At 68.5% G+C, this 16607-nt stretch overlaps 1 protein-coding gene across 1 annotated transcript; it reads left to right on the top strand.

Annotated features, from left to right (window-relative positions):
- Positions 1–2438: 2438 nt before the first annotated feature.
- PDE1B (phosphodiesterase 1B) lies at positions 2439–16493 on the top strand. Its single transcript, XM_074807656.1, is given in 16 exon segments — positions 2439–2625; positions 2627–2667; positions 9714–9827; positions 9921–10106; positions 10981–11047; positions 11169–11285; positions 11395–11535; positions 11947–12047; positions 12907–13032; positions 13139–13240; positions 13329–13449; positions 13532–13613; positions 13704–13833; positions 14009–14145; positions 14365–14478; positions 14577–16493. Coding segments are annotated over 15 exon segments (1653 nt in total). The 5' UTR covers positions 2439–2535; the 3' UTR covers positions 14463–14478; positions 14577–16493.
- Positions 16494–16607: the final 114 nt, after the last annotated feature.

The raw sequence follows: 16607 nt of genomic DNA, 5'->3' as shown, positions 1-16607 counted from the left end.
GGTACCGGGACCCGGGGGGAGGCCGAACGTGCGGCCTCGGCTGCCAACCCGAACCGCAGCGATCGCGTGGCCGAGCCGGAGCGTGCGGCCGCCTCGTCCGACGCTAATTGCTTTATTAATTCATCCGGAGGGGGGTAAAAACAAAAATCACTCTGGAGCGAGCTGGACTCCCCCGCTGCCCCCCCTCCGGTTGCGCTCCCGGGGGGCTGAACTCCCCCGAATTAACGCCCAGAACCTGCTGATTATTCCAGATTGCTGCAAAAATCTATTTTCGCGCTCATCAATCACGATATTAAGTGGTAACGAGCTGCCGAGGCTCCCCGCGGCAGCGCGCCTTTGTCTCGCGCGCATCCCTGCCCACGCTCGCCGCCCCCCGCGCCCCCCGCTTCGGGCTGCTCCCCCACAGTGGGGTCCCCAATTTATTCAAGTCCCAACTCAGATCCTCCCCCCTCAAAAAAAAAAAAAAAAAAAAAGTTTGGGGACCTCAAAATGTCCCCAGTGGGGTATGGGAGACCCCCACGTCAGGTGCTGGGGCTGGCAGCCCACCCTGCTGACCCCAGCATGAGGGTGGGGGGCCCATGGGTGCCCCCTGCACCCACAGAGCACCCCACAAAAGCGGGGAACCCCCATGGGAGTGTCCCCAGCCCCCTCTTTTGGAGACTAACCGGGTGCCTCCCCAGGTAGCACCCATGGGTGCTAGCCAGCAAAGGCCGGGAGGTGCCGTGGCCTTGCCAGGCAGGGACCTGGCTGAGCCACTGGGGACAATGGGACAAGGTGGGGGGCTCGGGGATGGTGCCCAGAGGTGTGTGGGGGGGCCCCACCTGGCCCCCCGGTGCCGCGGCGGTGGGTGCTGCGCACACCTACGGCGTTACATAAGGGCTTATTAATATTCCCCGGGGGCTGCGGCTCGGCACATGCCGAGGGAGGCAGCGCGGGTGCTGCTGTGCCCCCCCCGGCTTGCCGGGACCCACCTGAGGCTCTGGCACCCCAATATTCTCCCCCCCCCCCCCAATAGGTGCCTGTAGCCCCCCTGGGGCCCTCAGCACCGGTCATTGCACCCTGAGGTTTCCAGTGGGACACGGACGGGATGGGGGGGGCACAGGGTGGGGGGGCAAACTGTGTGTGGGGCAGGGGGTGTGGGGGCCGTGGGGCAGGGATGGGGTGGCTACAGGTCCACGGGACGGGGTCCCCTCGAGCTCAGGCTGCTTCCAAACCCCCCCCTGCACCCCTCCAACCCGGGGGGGCAATGGCCTAATAGGTGAGAGGCCCAGCAGCCCCCCCCTGGGTTTGGGTAGGTCCTACAATAAGTCGGGGGCTGCCACTGCCCCGCGGCTGGTAGGAGGGGACGGTCACCGGCCGCGGTGACGTGTGTGACGAACGGGACAGGTCTCAGCAGGGCGCGGGGCTGGCGGGGGGGGGGCTGGGGGAGGTGGGGGTCACGGTGCCCCCTGCCCCAACTCGCTGCTCGGGGCAGAGCCCTTTGGCTACCTCGGGGGGGGTCGTACCTGGCCCCTTCCTGGGCTGCCAAACCCAGTGACACCCCCCGTAACCCCGTGGGGGTCCTGGGGCACCTGCCCCCCCATAGGGACCCTGGGGACCCCCCGTAGGGGTGCTGGGGTACAACCCCTATAGCTCCATAAGGGTCCTGGGGACCCCCCCCATGGGGTGCTGGGGTACAACCCCTACACCCCAATAGGGACCCTGGGGACCCCCCCATCAGGGTCCTGGGGCACCTGACACCCCCCGTAGGGACCCTGGGGGCCCCCTTTAGCTCCATAGGGGTCCTGGGGACCCCCCGTAGGGGTGCTGGGGTACAACCCCTATAGCCCCTGGGGACGCCCCACGGGGGTCCTGGGGCACCTGCTCCCCCCCCCCCAGCCCCATGACGGGTCCCGGGGCTCCCCCGCCCCCCCACATCGCCCCGTGGGGGTCCCGTGGCTCTCCCCCCCCCTCCCCTTCCCGGGCCGGTGCTGAGCGGGGCGGCGGGGCTGGGCGGCCCCGGTTGCCGTCCCCCGCCCCCGGCTCCCCCCGCCCCTCCCCGCCCCTCCCGCCGGTGCCGGCTCGGGGAAAGTTGCGGCGAGCCCCGGTCGGCGGCGGCAGAGCGGAGCGGGGTAGCGGCGGTGGAGAACCGGGGCGGGCGGGGGGGGGAGGAAACCGGGACACGGCAGCACCGGAGCACGGCGGTACCGGCGCTCCCGGCCGAGCATCCCCGGGTAGGAGCGCGCAGCATCCCCGGTCCTACCCCCCCCCACCTCCCCGCGCCCCGCCGGTGCTCCCCATCCCGGTACCCCCCCCCCCGGTGCCCGGGATGCCATCTTAGCTCCGCCGCCCGGGCCGGTGCTGCCTGCGCAGCCGCCGGGTACCGGGCGGCGGAGGGGAAGGGAGGGAAGCGGGGAGGGGGGGGGGTGGGTTTGGGAGGGGGGGGGGGGAGGCCGCTGCCGGGGCTTGCGGGGCGCTACCGGCGGCTGCTCGGCCCGCCGGGCCCCGGGACCGGTGGCGGGGGGCTGAGGGCGCGTCCCCGCCGCCGCAGGGGCCATGGAGCCGCCGCGGAGCCTCCCGGGGCTGGAGCCCGAGCGCGACGCGCTGGACCCGGCCGGCGGGTGCCCGTCCCCGCTGGAGACCAAGTGCCCCCCCCGGCAAGAAGATCTGGGTCAAGCTCCGGGCGCTGTGAGTGACCCCCCCCGGCCCCCAAAAGCAGAACAACCCCCCCCCCCAAAGCGGGACCGCCCCCCTCCCCAACCGGGACCCCCACCTCCCCCAGACCGGGACCCCCAACGGGACTTCCCCCACCCCCCCACCCCCCCCCCCCCCCCCCCAAACAGGGACCTGCAAACCGGGACACCCCCCCCCCAAAAATCGGGACCCCCAAACCGGGACCTCCCCCCCCAAAAACCGGGACCTCCAAAACGGGACCCCCCAACCGGGACCTCCCCCTCAAAAACCGGGACCCCCAAACCGGGACCCCCCCCAGATCGGGACCCCCAAATCGGGACTTCCCCCCCCCAAACAGGGACCTCCAAACCGGGACCCCCCCCCCAAAACCGGGACCCCCAAACCGGGACTTCCCCCCCCCCCCCCAAACAGGGACCTGGAAACTGGGACCCCCCCTCCCCAAAAATCGGGACCCCCAAACCGGGACTTCCCCCTTCCCCAAACAGGGACCCCCAAACCGGGACCCCCCCCAGATCGGGACCCCCAAACTGGGACTTCCCCCCCCAAACAGGGACCTCCAACCGGGACCCCCCCCCCCAAAAATCGGGACCCCCAAACCGGGACTTCCCCCCTCCCCAAACAGGGACCTCCCCCTCAAAAACCGGGACCCCCAAACCGGGACCTCCCCCCCCCAAAAACCGGGACCTCCAAAACGGGACCCCCCAACCGGGACCTCCCCCTCAAAAACCGGGACCCCCAAACCGGGACTTCCCCCCCCAGACCGGGACCCCCAAACCGGGACTTCCCCCCCCAAAACCGGGACCCCCAAACCGGGACCACCCCCCAAAGCGGGACCCTCAAAGCAGGACCTGCCCCCCCCCCCCCCCCCAAAGCAGGACCCCCAAAGTGGGACCCTCCTGCCCTCCCAAACCGGGACCCCCAAAGCGGGACCTTCCCCCCCCCCCCCCCCCAAGTCGGGACCCCCCAAAGCAGAACCTGCCCCCCCCAATCAGGATCCCCAAAGCGGGACCCCCAAACTGGCACCTCCCCTCCCAAAGTGGGACCTCCCCCCCCCCCAACTAAGACCCTCAACCGGGACCCCCAAATCAGCACCCCCGAGCCCACCAAACCCCCTGACACCCCCCCCCCCCTTCTAAGCCCCCCCCCGGTGTTCCCCACCCTGTGTCGTTCCCCCCCCCGCTCCAGGCAGGACCCCTTGGGATCTTCATCTGCTCCCAGGGTCCCCCAGAGCCCTCGGCCCCCCCGGGACCCCCCAGGCACCCCCCCATCCCACCCATGTTCTCCCCCCCCCATCACCCTCTGCACCCCTCCTGCACCCCCTTTGGGTGGGGGCACCCATAAGCCCCAGTGGGGCTGATGGGGCAGCTCTGGGGGTGCTGGGTGGGGGCCCCCCCTCCTCGCTCTGGCTGGCACTGGGGGGTGCCCCCAACTCTTGGGGGGGGGGGGACGGGGACAGAGCGGGTGCAGCCCCGGGGAGGGGTGTCACCCTCTGACACCCCCAGGGTGCCACCCCACTCCCAGGGGTGCGAGGGGGTGTGTTGGGGGGGGGGGGGCTTTTGGTGGCCCCAGGGGTGCCACCCCCTCACCTGCGTGCTCACGCGTGGGCTCGCACGTGCGCTCGCACGAGTCCTCGTGCGACGCGCGTGGGCGTGCAAGGGGCACACGTGCACGGGGCCCACCCGCACGTGGCGGCCGGCGAAGGGCACGCTCGTGCAGGGGTGCACGTGGGTGGGTGGGTGGGGGGGGACACACACGCACGCACACGGGGACGAGGACGGGAGCCACACGCTCGTGTTGCACGCTCACCGGCCCCCAGCGTGTTTCACACGAGGCCGGGACGTGACACGTCGGTGCCCGAGCTCTTGGGGTGCGCGTGTGCGAGGGCCGAGCGTGCAAGCGGCTGCGCCGCACGGTGCTGGGGGTGCGCACACGCGTGTGCGTGCACACGTGTGAGCGTGCAGGGAGCGCGTGTGCACACACGTGCACCGTGCGAGCGCGTGGGCTGCGCTGCGCTCCCGCTCCCCCCCCCCCCTCCACGCCCCCACCTGCCTCCCCCCTCCCCGAAATCGCTGGTGGCCGCCCCCGCAGCAGGGGGGGGTGGGGGGGTCCTTGACTGCGTGACTGTGCCCCCCCCCCCCCCCGCCAGCACCCAGGGGACCCCAACTTGGGGTGGGGGGGGGGTGTGAGAGCAGTGACATGTCCCTGGGGTGTGGGACCCCCCCCCCCAGCCCCCCCAAGTGTTGGGGAGCGATGGCAGGTCCCCGGGGGGGTCACCAGGATGAGGGGAAGGAGCTGGAGGAGCAACAGCACCCATGGGTGCACACAGGGTGTCCTGGGGGGGGGTGTCCCCAGTGCTGGCTGCACCCCAAGGCCGTCCCTGGGCGCAGGGTGGCCTTTGGGGACACTGGTGCCACCCGAGGCGAAGCGGGGGGGGGCTGTGGGGTGCCAGCAGCGCCCCACGGGAGGCCCTGGGACACAGCGGGGGGGGGGGGCGCCGTGGGTGGTGACAGGCAGCCCCTGGGGACCGTGGGCGCGGGTGGCACCCGCCTGGCAGCGTGACGCAGCCGTCCCTTGTCCCCAGGCTCCAGCTGGGGGGTCCCAGCACCCGCCGTGATGGGAGAGTGACACAGGGGACCCCCAAGGGATGAGGGGGGGGGTGTCCCCCAGGGGTGGGTGTCCCCAGGGAAGGGGGGGGTCAGCGGGTGCGGGGAAGGTGACAGCCACCTTCCCCAAGGTCACGTTCGCCCGCAGCCCCGGCGGGAGCTTCGCGCTGGCGTCGAACGTGACGTCTGGTCCCCCCCCCCCCCCGGCCCCCCGCGGGCGCTCGCTGCAGTTTGTCACCGTCACCTCGGCCGGGGGGACGCGGGGGGCCCCCAGCTCGTGGAGCCGGGGTGAGGCGCGGGCGTGTGCCGGGACACGCGTGTGCGGGCATGTGCGTATGTGTGTGAGCGCCCTGGCACGTGCTTGTGAACAGCCACGTGTGGGAGCTTGCACACACACGCCTGCAGACACACACACATGTAGACGTGCACACACGCGTGTGGGAGCTTACACACATGCGCACACGCCTGCAGACACGCACAGACACACATGGGAGCTTGCACATGCACACACACGCGTGTAGATGTGCCTATACATGCATGCAGACATGCACACACACGTGTGGGAGCTTTCACATGTGCACACACATATGTAGATGTACACACACACGTGTGGGAGCTTTCACATGTGCACACACGCCTGCAGACATGCACACACACACGTGGGAGCTTGCACATGCACACACACATGTGTAGATGTACACACACATGTGTGGGAGCTTGCACACACACACACCTGCAGACACGCACAGACACGTGTGGGAGCTTGCACATGCACACACACATGTAGACATGCATACACATGTGGGAGCTTGCACACGTGCACACACGCCTGCAGACATGCACAGATGCACGTGGGAGCTTGCACACGCACACACACGCATGTAGATGTGCACATATATGCGTGCAGACATGCACAGACACACGTGGGAGCTTGCACATGCACACATGTGTATGTGCACATACATGTGTGCAGACACACACACGCCTCCACACATGCACACGCACATGTGGGAGCTTGCACACACACACACGCATGTAGATGTGCACACACATGTGCAGACACACACTAGGGAGCTTGCACACGCATGCACACACGTGTAGACATGCACACACGCCTGCAGATGCACACACACGCGTGCAGACACACACGTGTGCACGCGCACACACATGTGCAGACACGCACACACGTGTGTAACAGCCCCCCTGGGCCTCCACCGCCCGCCCAAGTGCACACGCGTTGTGCGCAGCGTGTGGCCAGGCCGGGACGGCGCTAACGAGGCCTGGGAGGTCGTTAGGGGCTGAGCGGGGCCGGGGGGGAGCGCGGGGGGGACACCGCAGGGGGACACCGCAGGGGGACACTGCAGTGGGACACCGTGGGGGGACACCGCGGGGGACCTGGGGACACTTTCGGGGCGCGAGTCCCCCAGCGTGGGGCGGCGGCCGCTAATTAAACCAAATTGCAATTATCAGGGGGAGGAAGATCCTGCTGCCCCCCCCCCCCAGCCCTCCCCAGCCCGCCAGCACCCCGGTGTCACCCGGCCATGGGGACACGGTGGCCGGTCCCCTCGTGTGTCCCACGGCCCCGCTGGCCCCACGCTCCCAGCGCGGGTGTCGGTCCCTCCCGGGGTCACGGTGCCGTGTCCCCTCCTGGGGACTGTCCCCAGGGTTGGGGACAAGCACCAGCACCTCCGGGGTCACCGCCGGTCACGGCCTTCCCCTGGGGTTTGGTGGCTGTCCCCAACGCCGGGGGACGGGGACACGGTGTCCCCTCTAGTGACCTGCGGGTCCCCAAGTCCCCAGCGTGGGGGGACCCCGTGGCCCCAGTGTCCCCCCCAGGCCCCCCGCTTGCGCTGTGCCTCGGTTTCCCCAAGGGACAGAGTTGGTGGGAACAGGCCAGGCCATGTGCCACCCCCATGGTGGGGACACGGGGTGACAGTGCTGGGGACAGGGGTCGGCTCGGGCTGGCCTCTGCCCTGGGGCCACCTGTCCCTGTCCCATGGGACTGTCACTGTGTGTGTGTGTGTGTCCCACCGCCGCCTGTCAGCGTCACCCTGAGGTGCCACCCATGCCCCAGGCTGGGCTGGCAGCAGGGACAGGTGCCACCGGCTGGGGGGACCCAGTGGGTGCTGATGGCAGCAGTGGGTGCCAGTGGGGACCAGTTGGATGCTGGTGGCAGCAATGGGGACCAGTGGGGACTCAGTGGGTGCGGGTGGCAGGGATGGGGACCAGTGTGTGCTGATGGGGACCTGTTGGGTGCTGGTGGCAGCGATGGGGACCAGTGGGTGCCAGTGGGGACCCAGTGGGTGCTGGTGGCAGGGATGGGGACCAGTGGGTGCCGATGGGGACCTGTTGGGTGCTGGTGGCAGCGATGGGGACCAGTGGGTGCCAGTGGGGACCTGTTGGGTGCTGGTGGCAGCGATGGGGACCAGTAGGGACCCAGTGGGTGCTGGTGGCAGGGATGGGGACCAGTGGGTGCCAGTGGGGACCCAGTGGGTGCTGGTGGCAGGGATGGGGACCAGTGGGTGCCGATGGGGACCTGTTGGGTGCTGGTGGCAGCGATGGGGACCAGTGGGTGCCAGTGGGGACCTGTTGGGTGCTGGTGCAGCGATGGGGACCAGTAGGGACCCAGTGGGTGCTGGTGGCAGGGATGGGGACCAGTGGGTGCCAGTGGGGACCCAGTGGGTGCTGGTGGCAGGGATGGGGACCAGTGGGTGCCGATGGGGACCTGTTGGGTGCTGGTGGCAGCGATGGGGACCAGTGGGTGCCAGTGGGACCCAGTGGGTGCTGGTGGCCGTGCCAGCGAGGCCTCTGGGAGGGACCAGGGTGCCCAGAGGGCTGACCCAGCCCAGGACAGGGACCAGTGTCCCACCGAGAGGGGGGCTGGCACCTCCCCTGTGTCCCCCCCCCCGTGTCCCCCCCTCCGTGTCCCCCCGTCCCCCATCCCGGGGGGGCCGCGCCAGCCGGGTTGCGAGCGAGGCGGCTGCAGCGGGAGACACGGCAGCGGGGGCGGCGCTTCCCCGGGCGGCAGCAGATGGGGTTCCCCCCCCCCCCCCCCCAACCATCGCCCCCCCCCCCCCCCGACGCCTCCGCACCCCCCCGCCCCGGACAGACACACGGACACACAGACAGATGGCCGGGGGCCGCCGGCTGCGGGCACACGCGTGTTCAGGCGTGTGTCAGACGGGGAAGGGCTTGCCCGGGGGGGCTGGTTGGGGGTGGGGGGGGAGAGCGTAGCTCCCTGCACACGTGTGTGTGTGTCGGGGGGGTGTGTGTGTGTGGAAAGGGGTGCACGTGTGTGCACACGTGTGTGTGTGTGCTGGGGGGGTGTTCGCGGGGGGTGCGTGTGGTGTGTGTGTAGCTGCAGCGAGTGTGTGTGCACATGTGTGTGTGCAGGGTTGGACAAGCGCGTGTCTGTGTGTGCACACGTGTGTGTGTGTGTGTGTGTGTGTGTGTTCACTCCCGTTTGCACACACCTTGCACGTCTCTTCAGGCAGACACACACATGTGCACACATGTTGTGGGTGCTGGGTGCAGGATGTGCTCTGGGTGCTGAGTACTGGGTGCAGGATGTGCTCTGGGTGCAGGGTGATCTCTGGATGCTGTGCAGGGTGCTGGGCACTGGGTGCAGGATGAGCTCTGGGTGCAGGGTGCTGGGTGCAGGATGTGCTCTGGGTGCAGGACGATCTCTGGATGCTGTGCAGGGTGCTGGGTACCGGGTGCAGGATGAGCTCTGGGTGCAGGATGAGCTCTGGGTGCTTTGGGGGCATCTTTGGGTGCTGGGTACCGGGTGCAGGATGAACTCTGGGTGCAGGATGAGCTCTGGGTGCTTTGGGGGCAGCTCTGGGTGCTGGGTACCGGGTGCAGGATGAGCTCTGGTTGCAGGATGAGCTCTGGGTGCTTTGGGGGCATCTCTGGGTGCTGGGTGCTGGGTGCAGGATGAGCTCTGGGTGCAGGATGAGCTCTGGGTGCTTTGGGGGCAGCTCTGGGTGCTGGGTACCAGGTGCAGGATGAGCTCTGGGTGCAGGATGAGCTCTGGGTGCTTTGGGGGCAGCTCTGGGTGCTGGGTGCTGGGTGCAGGATGAGCTCTGGGTGCAGGATGAGCTCTGGGTGCTGTGGGGGCAGCTCTGGGTGCTGGGTACCGGGTGCAGGATGATCTCTGGGTGCAGGATGAGCTCTGGGTGCAGGATGAGCTCTGGGTGCTTTGGGGGCAGCTCTGGGTGCTGGGTACCGGGTGCAGGATGATCTCTGGGTGCAGGATGAGCTCTGGGTGCAGGATGAGCTCTGGGTGCTTTGGGGGCAGCTCTGGGTGCTGGGTGCCCCCCTCCCCATACCCCCAGGTGCTGCCCACGCGTGTCAGAGCGTGTGTGTGTGTGGGGGGGGGGTGTGGGGGTGTCACCCACCCTCAGGGCCACCCTCACCCACTGCCCCCCCCCCCAGGCTGCGGTACCTGGTGAAGCAGCTGGAGACGGGGGAGGTGAACGTGGAGGAGCTGAAGCGGAACCTGGAGTACGCGGCCTCGCTGCTCGAAGCCGTCTACATCGATGAGACGAGGTGCGGGCAGGAGCCACGGGGGCCAGCGGGCCACGGGCCACGGTGGCCACCCCGATGTCATTGTGCCCCCCCCCCCCCCCCCCCGCCCCGCAGGCAGATGCTGGACACGGAGGATGAGCTGCGGGAGATGGGCTCGGACGCGGCCGTGCCCTCCGAGGTGCGGGACTGGCTGGCGGCCACCTTCACCCAGCAGGCGCGAGCCAAGGGGCGGCGAGCGGAGGAGAAGCCCAAGTTCCGCAGCATCGTTCACGCCGTCCAGGCCGGCATCTTCGTGGAGAGGTGGGTGCTGGGGGGTGGGGGGGGCACCCCTGGGTGGGTGGGGTGAGGGAGGGGCGGTGAGGGAAGAAGAGGGGAGGGGGGGACGTGGCTGGTGGCTGGGAGGGAGGTGGGGGGTGGGAGTGAGGTCCCTGCCTGTTCCGTGGCACCCAGGGGCTGTGCCCAGCACCCAGGTGGGTGCCTGAGCACCCAGGGGTGGTCCCTGAGCACCCAGATGGGTCCCCAAACACCCAAAAGAGGGTCCCCGAGCACCCAGGGGCTGTTCCCAGCACCCAGGGGTGGTCCCCAAGCACCCAGATGGGTCCCCAAACACCCAAGAGGATCCCTGAGCACCCAGGGATGGTCCCCAAACACCCAGATGGGTCCCCGAGCACCCAGGGGCTGTTCCCAGCACCCAGGGGTGGTCTCTGAGCACCCAGATGGGTCCCCAAACACCCAAGTGGGTCCCTGAGCACCCAGGGGTGGTCCCCAAGCATCTGGATGGGTTCCCAAGCACCCAAGTGGGTCCCCAAGCACCCAGGGGTGGTCTCCAAACACCCAAGAGGGTCCCTGAGCACCCAGGGGTGGTGCCCAAGCACCCAGGTGGGTCCTCAAACACCCAAGGTGGGTCCCTGAGCACCCAGGTGGGTCCCCAAGCACCCAGGGGCTGTCCCCAGCACCCAGGTGGGTCCTCAAGCACCTGGACTGTCCCTATGACCCACCTGGGTCCCCATGTACCAGGGTCTGTCCCCCAGCACCCAGTTGAGTCCCTGAGCACCCAGGTCTGTCTCCTGCCCCCAGGGTTTGTCCCCTGGCACCCGAAGTCTGTCCCCAAGCACCCAGCTCCGTCCCCCAGCACCCACATCAGCCCTGACTCCCCCCCCCCCGCCCCTTGCAGGATGTTTCGCCGGACGTACACGGCCGTGGGGCCCAGCTACTCCACCTCCGTCCTGAACTGCCTGAAGGTACCGGGGGGTGTGGGAGGGGGCACCCCTGGCATCACCGGGCTCCCCTGGGTGTGGCTGGGTGCCACTGGCCACTGGGCTCGCCCCGGCGCTGGGCTAATGCCACCCCCCCTCCCCCCAGAGCCTCGACCTGTGGTGCTTCGACGTCTTCGCGCTGAACCGGGTGACGGACGATCACTCCCTGAGGACCATCGTCTTCGAGCTCTTCACCCGACACAACCTCAACAGCCGCTTCAAGGTGCGCCCACACCCCCCCTGCCCACCCATGGGTGCCCCCCCCGGGGCTGGGTTCTGAGCTTTGCTGGTGGCTTTGCACACGCGAGCGCGTCCCTGTGCCCGTGGCGCAGATTCCCGCCGTCTTCCTGACGACGCTGCTGGACGCGCTGGAGGCCGGCTACGGAAAGTACCGGAACCCCTACCACAACCAGGTCCACGCCGCCGACGTCACCCAGACCGTCCACTGCTTCTTGCTCCGCACCGGCATGTTGGTACGGGGCGGGGGGGGGGCCCCACGGGGGGTCCGGGCTGTGGCCGGGGCACCCAGTGCTGGTCCAGCTGGTCCAGGTGATGCTTGTTGCCACGGAGACGCCGGTGCCGCCTGGCAACTGCGCTGTCACCAGGGTGATGGGGGGTACAGGGTGACCCCCGGCTTTGCGGGGGGACACACAGGTGACACCTGGCACATTCGTGTGCCTTGTCATGCCCGCACGGGTGTCACAATGGTCACAAGCGCTGGTGGCGTGTCACGGACGTGGCCGCACCGGGCCTGCACGCGTGGAGTCACAAGTCACACGCGGCCGTGCAAGCACACGCGCGCGGAGGACCCCACACCCCTTCGCGGGGTGGCACTGGAGCACCCGGTGCCTGTCCCCGGTCCCCTGACGCCCGCGTCCCCCCAGCACTACCTGACGGAGATCGAGGTCCTGGCCATCGTCTTCGCCGCCGCCATCCACGACTACGAGCACACGGGCACCACCAACAGCTTCCACATCCAGACCAAGTGAGGGGGGGTGGCACGGGTGACACGGCATGGCACAGCACGGTGGCACGGCACAGCACGGTGGCGCGGCACAGCATGGCGTGGGTGGCACAGCATGGCATGGCACAGGTGACACAGCATGGCACAGTGTCACGGCATGGTATGGGTGACATGGCATGGGTGGCATGGCACGGTGTGGGTGACATGGCATGGTGTGGGTGACGTGGCATGGTGCAGGTGGCACGGCACAGGTGGCACGGCAGAGGAGGCAGGGCTGGGGACTTGTTATGGGGACATGTGGGGACACTGTGGGACTTGGAAAGGACGGAGTGGCACCCTGGGGACACCCTGGGGATACCCAGTGCCACTGATATGGCTGGGATACAGATGTGCTGGCACCCTGGGGACACCCAGTGCCACCGATATGGCCAGGGTACAGGTGTCCTGGCACCCTGGGGACACCCAGTGCCACCGATACAGACGTGCTGGCACCTTGGGGACACCCAGGAGACCTGGGGTCACCTATGGCTGGCATACAGATGTGCTGGCCCCCTGGGGACACCCAGGGCCATCAATACAGCCAGGGTACAGATGTCCTGGCACCCTGGGGACACCCAGTGCCACTGATACAGATGTGCTGGCACCTTGGGGACACCCAGTGCCACTGATATGGCTGGAACACAGATGTGCTGGCACCTTGGGGACACCCTGGGGACACCCATTGCCACCGATACAGATGTCCTGGCACCCTGGGGACACCCATTGCCACTGATATAGCCAGGGCACAGATGTTCTGACACCCTGGGGACATCGCTCTCCCCAGGGGAGCTCAGGCTGCCCCCTGCCATGCCGGGGTCCCCACTGTCCCCTCTGTCCCCAGGTCGGACTGTGCCATCCTCTACAACGACCGCTCGGTGCTGGAGAACCACCACATCAGCGCCGTGTTCCGCATGATGCAGGACGACGAGATGAACATTTTCGTCAACCTCACCAAGGACGAGTTTGTGTAAGGTCCCCGTCCCTGTCCCCGGGGTTGTCCCCGGCGGGGACACAGGGCCCTGATGGCATTTCCCCCCCCCCCTTCCCCACTCTCCCCTGTCCCCGGGGCGCAGGGAGCTGCGGGCGCTGGTGATCGAGATGGTCCTGGCCACCGACATGTCCTGCCACTTCCAGCAGGTGAAATCCATGAAAACGTCCCTGCAGCAGCTGGAGAGGTGAGCGCGGGCACCCACCCGGGGCAGGGAGGGGACACACGTGATTTTTGGGGACAAACCTCAGCGCTGGGGTTTCCTCCTTCCCCAGGATCGATAAATCCAAGGTGCTGTCGCTGCTGCTGCACGCGGCCGACATCAGCCACCCCACCAAGCAGTGGGCGGTGCACAGCCGCTGGACCAAAGCCCTGATGGAGGAGTTCTTCAGGCAGGTAGGACCTGCGGGGGGGCGGGGGGACACGCGGTGGGATGTGGGGACAACCCTTTGGGGACACGTCTCCCTTACCTTACCAGGGGGACAAGGAGGCTGAGCTGGGGCTGCCCTTCTCGCCCCTCTGCGACCGCACCTCCACGCTGGTGGCCCAGTCCCAGATCGGTGAGTGGTGGTGGGTCCCTGATCCTGTCCCCAGCCACCGGCCCCCGCCACCGTGTCCCTCATCGACGCCGTGTCCCCTCCCCGCTGCAGGTTTCATCGACTTCATCGTGGAACCCACCTTCTCGGTGCTGACCGATGTGGCCGAGAAGATGGTGCTGCCCCTCGCCGAGGACGGCACCAAGGCCAAGGGCAACCCAGTGGCCAGCAGCCAGCAGCCCAGGTAGGCCTCAGTTTCCCCTTCCCCACGGGGGAGGGGGTAGGGGGGGCACCCGCTTCTTCTGGGAGCTGGGGGGTGGCGGTGGGTGCTCTGCCCCGCTCCCAGCGTCCCTGTCTCTGGGAGCTGGGGGGGTGGCGGTGGGTGCTCTGCCCCGCTCCCAGCGTCCCTGTCCCCGCAGCTCGCAGTGGCGGCAGCCATCCCTGGACGAGCACCTGGAGCTGGGGGACATCAAAGCCGACCTGGCCGGGTTCCGCTCCACCTGGGCCAAGTACATCCAGGAGAACAAGCAGAAGTGGAAGGAGCGGGCGGCCAGCGGTAGGTGACGGCCACCATGGCCACCACGGCCACCGCGGGGGCGACCGGGACCACCCCAGCACCGCGCTGAGGCCAAGTCTGTGCCTGGGTCAGGGGGGAGGTGGCCCAAGCACAGGGTGGCTTGTAGGGTGGGTGACTCCCGCGTTGGGGGGATGAGTTAGGGGGGTCCTGGCCCCGGGGTGGCTGGAGTGGCCCCCCCAGCCCCGCGTCCCGCCGCAGGTATCACCAACCAGGCGTCCATCGAGGAGCTGTCGCCCTGCGAGGAGCAGCCGCCCGCGGTCCCCAGCCGGCACAGGCAGAACGGGGACGTGGAATAACCCCGGGAGGAGCGAGGTGGGTGCTGGGGGGGCCGGGGGTGGTGTGTTCAAACTGGCGGGGGGTAGCGGGGGCTTGGTGGCATCGCCGTGACTGTCCCCCCACCCCAATGGCAGATCCTCGTCGGCCGGGGTGACGCCGTCTCGCCTAAAGTCTTCGACGCCATCGAGTTCAGCACCATTTGCAGGGAAGGAGCCGCCCGGGGCCGCGCACGGATCGGTGCCAACCTCCGCGCCAGGAGCAGCCCCGCAGCCCCGGCTGCCTGTGCCAAACTGGCCACCGAGCCACGTGGCTTCGGGCCACGGGTGATGGTGACGCCGACCCTCTCACTGCCACGCCAGCCCGGCCCCCCCCGCCGGGTTTTGTCCTTATGGCTTTTTAAAAAAGCTGCTTCTCGCCCTGTGGGAGGGAGCCGGGTGCTTGCAGGGGGCGCTGGGGACGATGATGGTGGCACCGGGGACAGCAGAGGGATGGAGGAGCCACGTCGGCTACGCTGGCACCCTGAGGGCCACCACCATCCCCTCTGTGCCTGCTGGCTCTGGCCGGTGACACCGTGAGGGATGGCCCCTAATGTCCCCCTGCGCCATCCCTGTCCTGGGATTTGTGGCTCTGTGTCACCCCGGGCTGGGGACACGTCCTCAGTGGGCCTCTTCCTGGGGTCCGCTGGCCCCAAGGGCACCTCGGAGGTTCCCTGTGGGGTCCTGCCCCACACGCTGTGGGCCAGGCTGGGAGCTGGGGGGGGCAGCGAGGGTGCTGGGGGGGGCGGCGCGTGAAGGGCCGGAGCAGCGCTGGGAGCTGGGGCTGGGGCACAGTGAGAGGGCAGGATTGGGCCCTGGCTCCAGCATCCCCCAGCTCCAGGGTCCCTCCAACACACCCCTGGTCTTGGGGGGAGGGTCTCCAGCCCCGCCCCGCCCAGCTCCAGGGTCCCTCCAACATCCCCCGGTCCTGGGGGGCCTCCAGCACCTCCTGGCTCTGATGCGCTCCCAGCATCGCTGGCTCCAGCACGGCCCCGCTCCCCCCCTGCTCCCTCCGTCCCTGCTGTGCCTCGAGCATCCTCCGGCATCCCGGTGAGCCTCGAGCATCCTCCGGCATCCCGGTGAGCTTCGAGCATCCTCCAGTATCCTGATGAGCCTTGAGCATCCTCTGGCATTCTGGCAAGTCTTGAGCATCCTCTGGCATCCCAGTGAGCCTCGAGCATCCTCCGGTATCTCCGGCATCCCGGTGTGCTTCAAGCATCTTCTGGCATCCTGGTGAGCCTTGAGCATCCTCTGGGATCCCCAGCATCCTGGTGAGCTTCGAGCATCCTCTGGCATCCCAGTGAGCCTCGAGAATCCTCTGGTGTGCCAGCAAGCCTCGAGCATCTTCTGGTATTCCGGTGAGCCTTGAGTATCCTCTGGCATCGTGGTGAGCCTCGAGCATCCTCCGGCATCTCCAGCATCCTGGTGTGCTTTGAGATCCTCTGGCATCCCGGTGTGCCTCGAGCATCCTCCGGTATCCTGATGAGCCTTGAGTATCCTCTGGCATTCCAGCAAGTCTTGAGCATCCTCCGGCATCCCAGTGAGCCTCGAGCATCCTCTGGTATCTCCGGCATCCCAGTGTGCTTCAAGCATCCTCCAGCATCCCGGTGAGCCTTGAGCATCCTCCGGCATCTCCGGCATCCTGGTGTGCTTCAAGCATCTTCTGGCATCCTGGTGAGCCTCGAGCATCCTCTGGTGTGCCAGCAAGCCTCAAGCATCCTCCGGCATCCCGGTGAGCCTCGAGCATCCTCTGGCATCCCGGCAGCGTGCCCAGAGCATCTTCCAGCTCCGGCCTCCTCCCGCTCCGGCCTCCCGGCTCCGGCTGCGCTGCCCGGCCGTGGCCCCGCTCCCAGCCCGTCTGTGTTTGTACTTTTCTACCCCGCGGTAACGCGTCGTGTCCCCACCCCGGTCACCGCTGGCAGAGCCCCCCCTGCCCTCTTCGCGCTCACCCCCACACGCATGTGAAACGAAGTGCCGCCGCTAACGAGCAATTAATAAAACCGTACACCACCACCACCCCCCCGCCCCGTCCTGGCTCCTGCACCTGCGACCTGGCTCGACCCCAGAGTGGGGGTGACGGGGGGGCAGGGGGGGGCAGGAGGACCTGAGTCCCTCCTGGGGGGGGGCAGC

Source organism: Strix aluco, chromosome 27 (assembly GCF_031877795.1).
Source record: "Strix aluco isolate bStrAlu1 chromosome 27, bStrAlu1.hap1, whole genome shotgun sequence".
In the NCBI taxonomy this organism is placed as follows: Eukaryota; Metazoa; Chordata; class Aves; order Strigiformes; family Strigidae; genus Strix; species Strix aluco.
The sequence above is the reverse complement of the archived record's forward strand: the minus strand, read 5'-3'. Positions and strand labels throughout refer to the sequence as shown.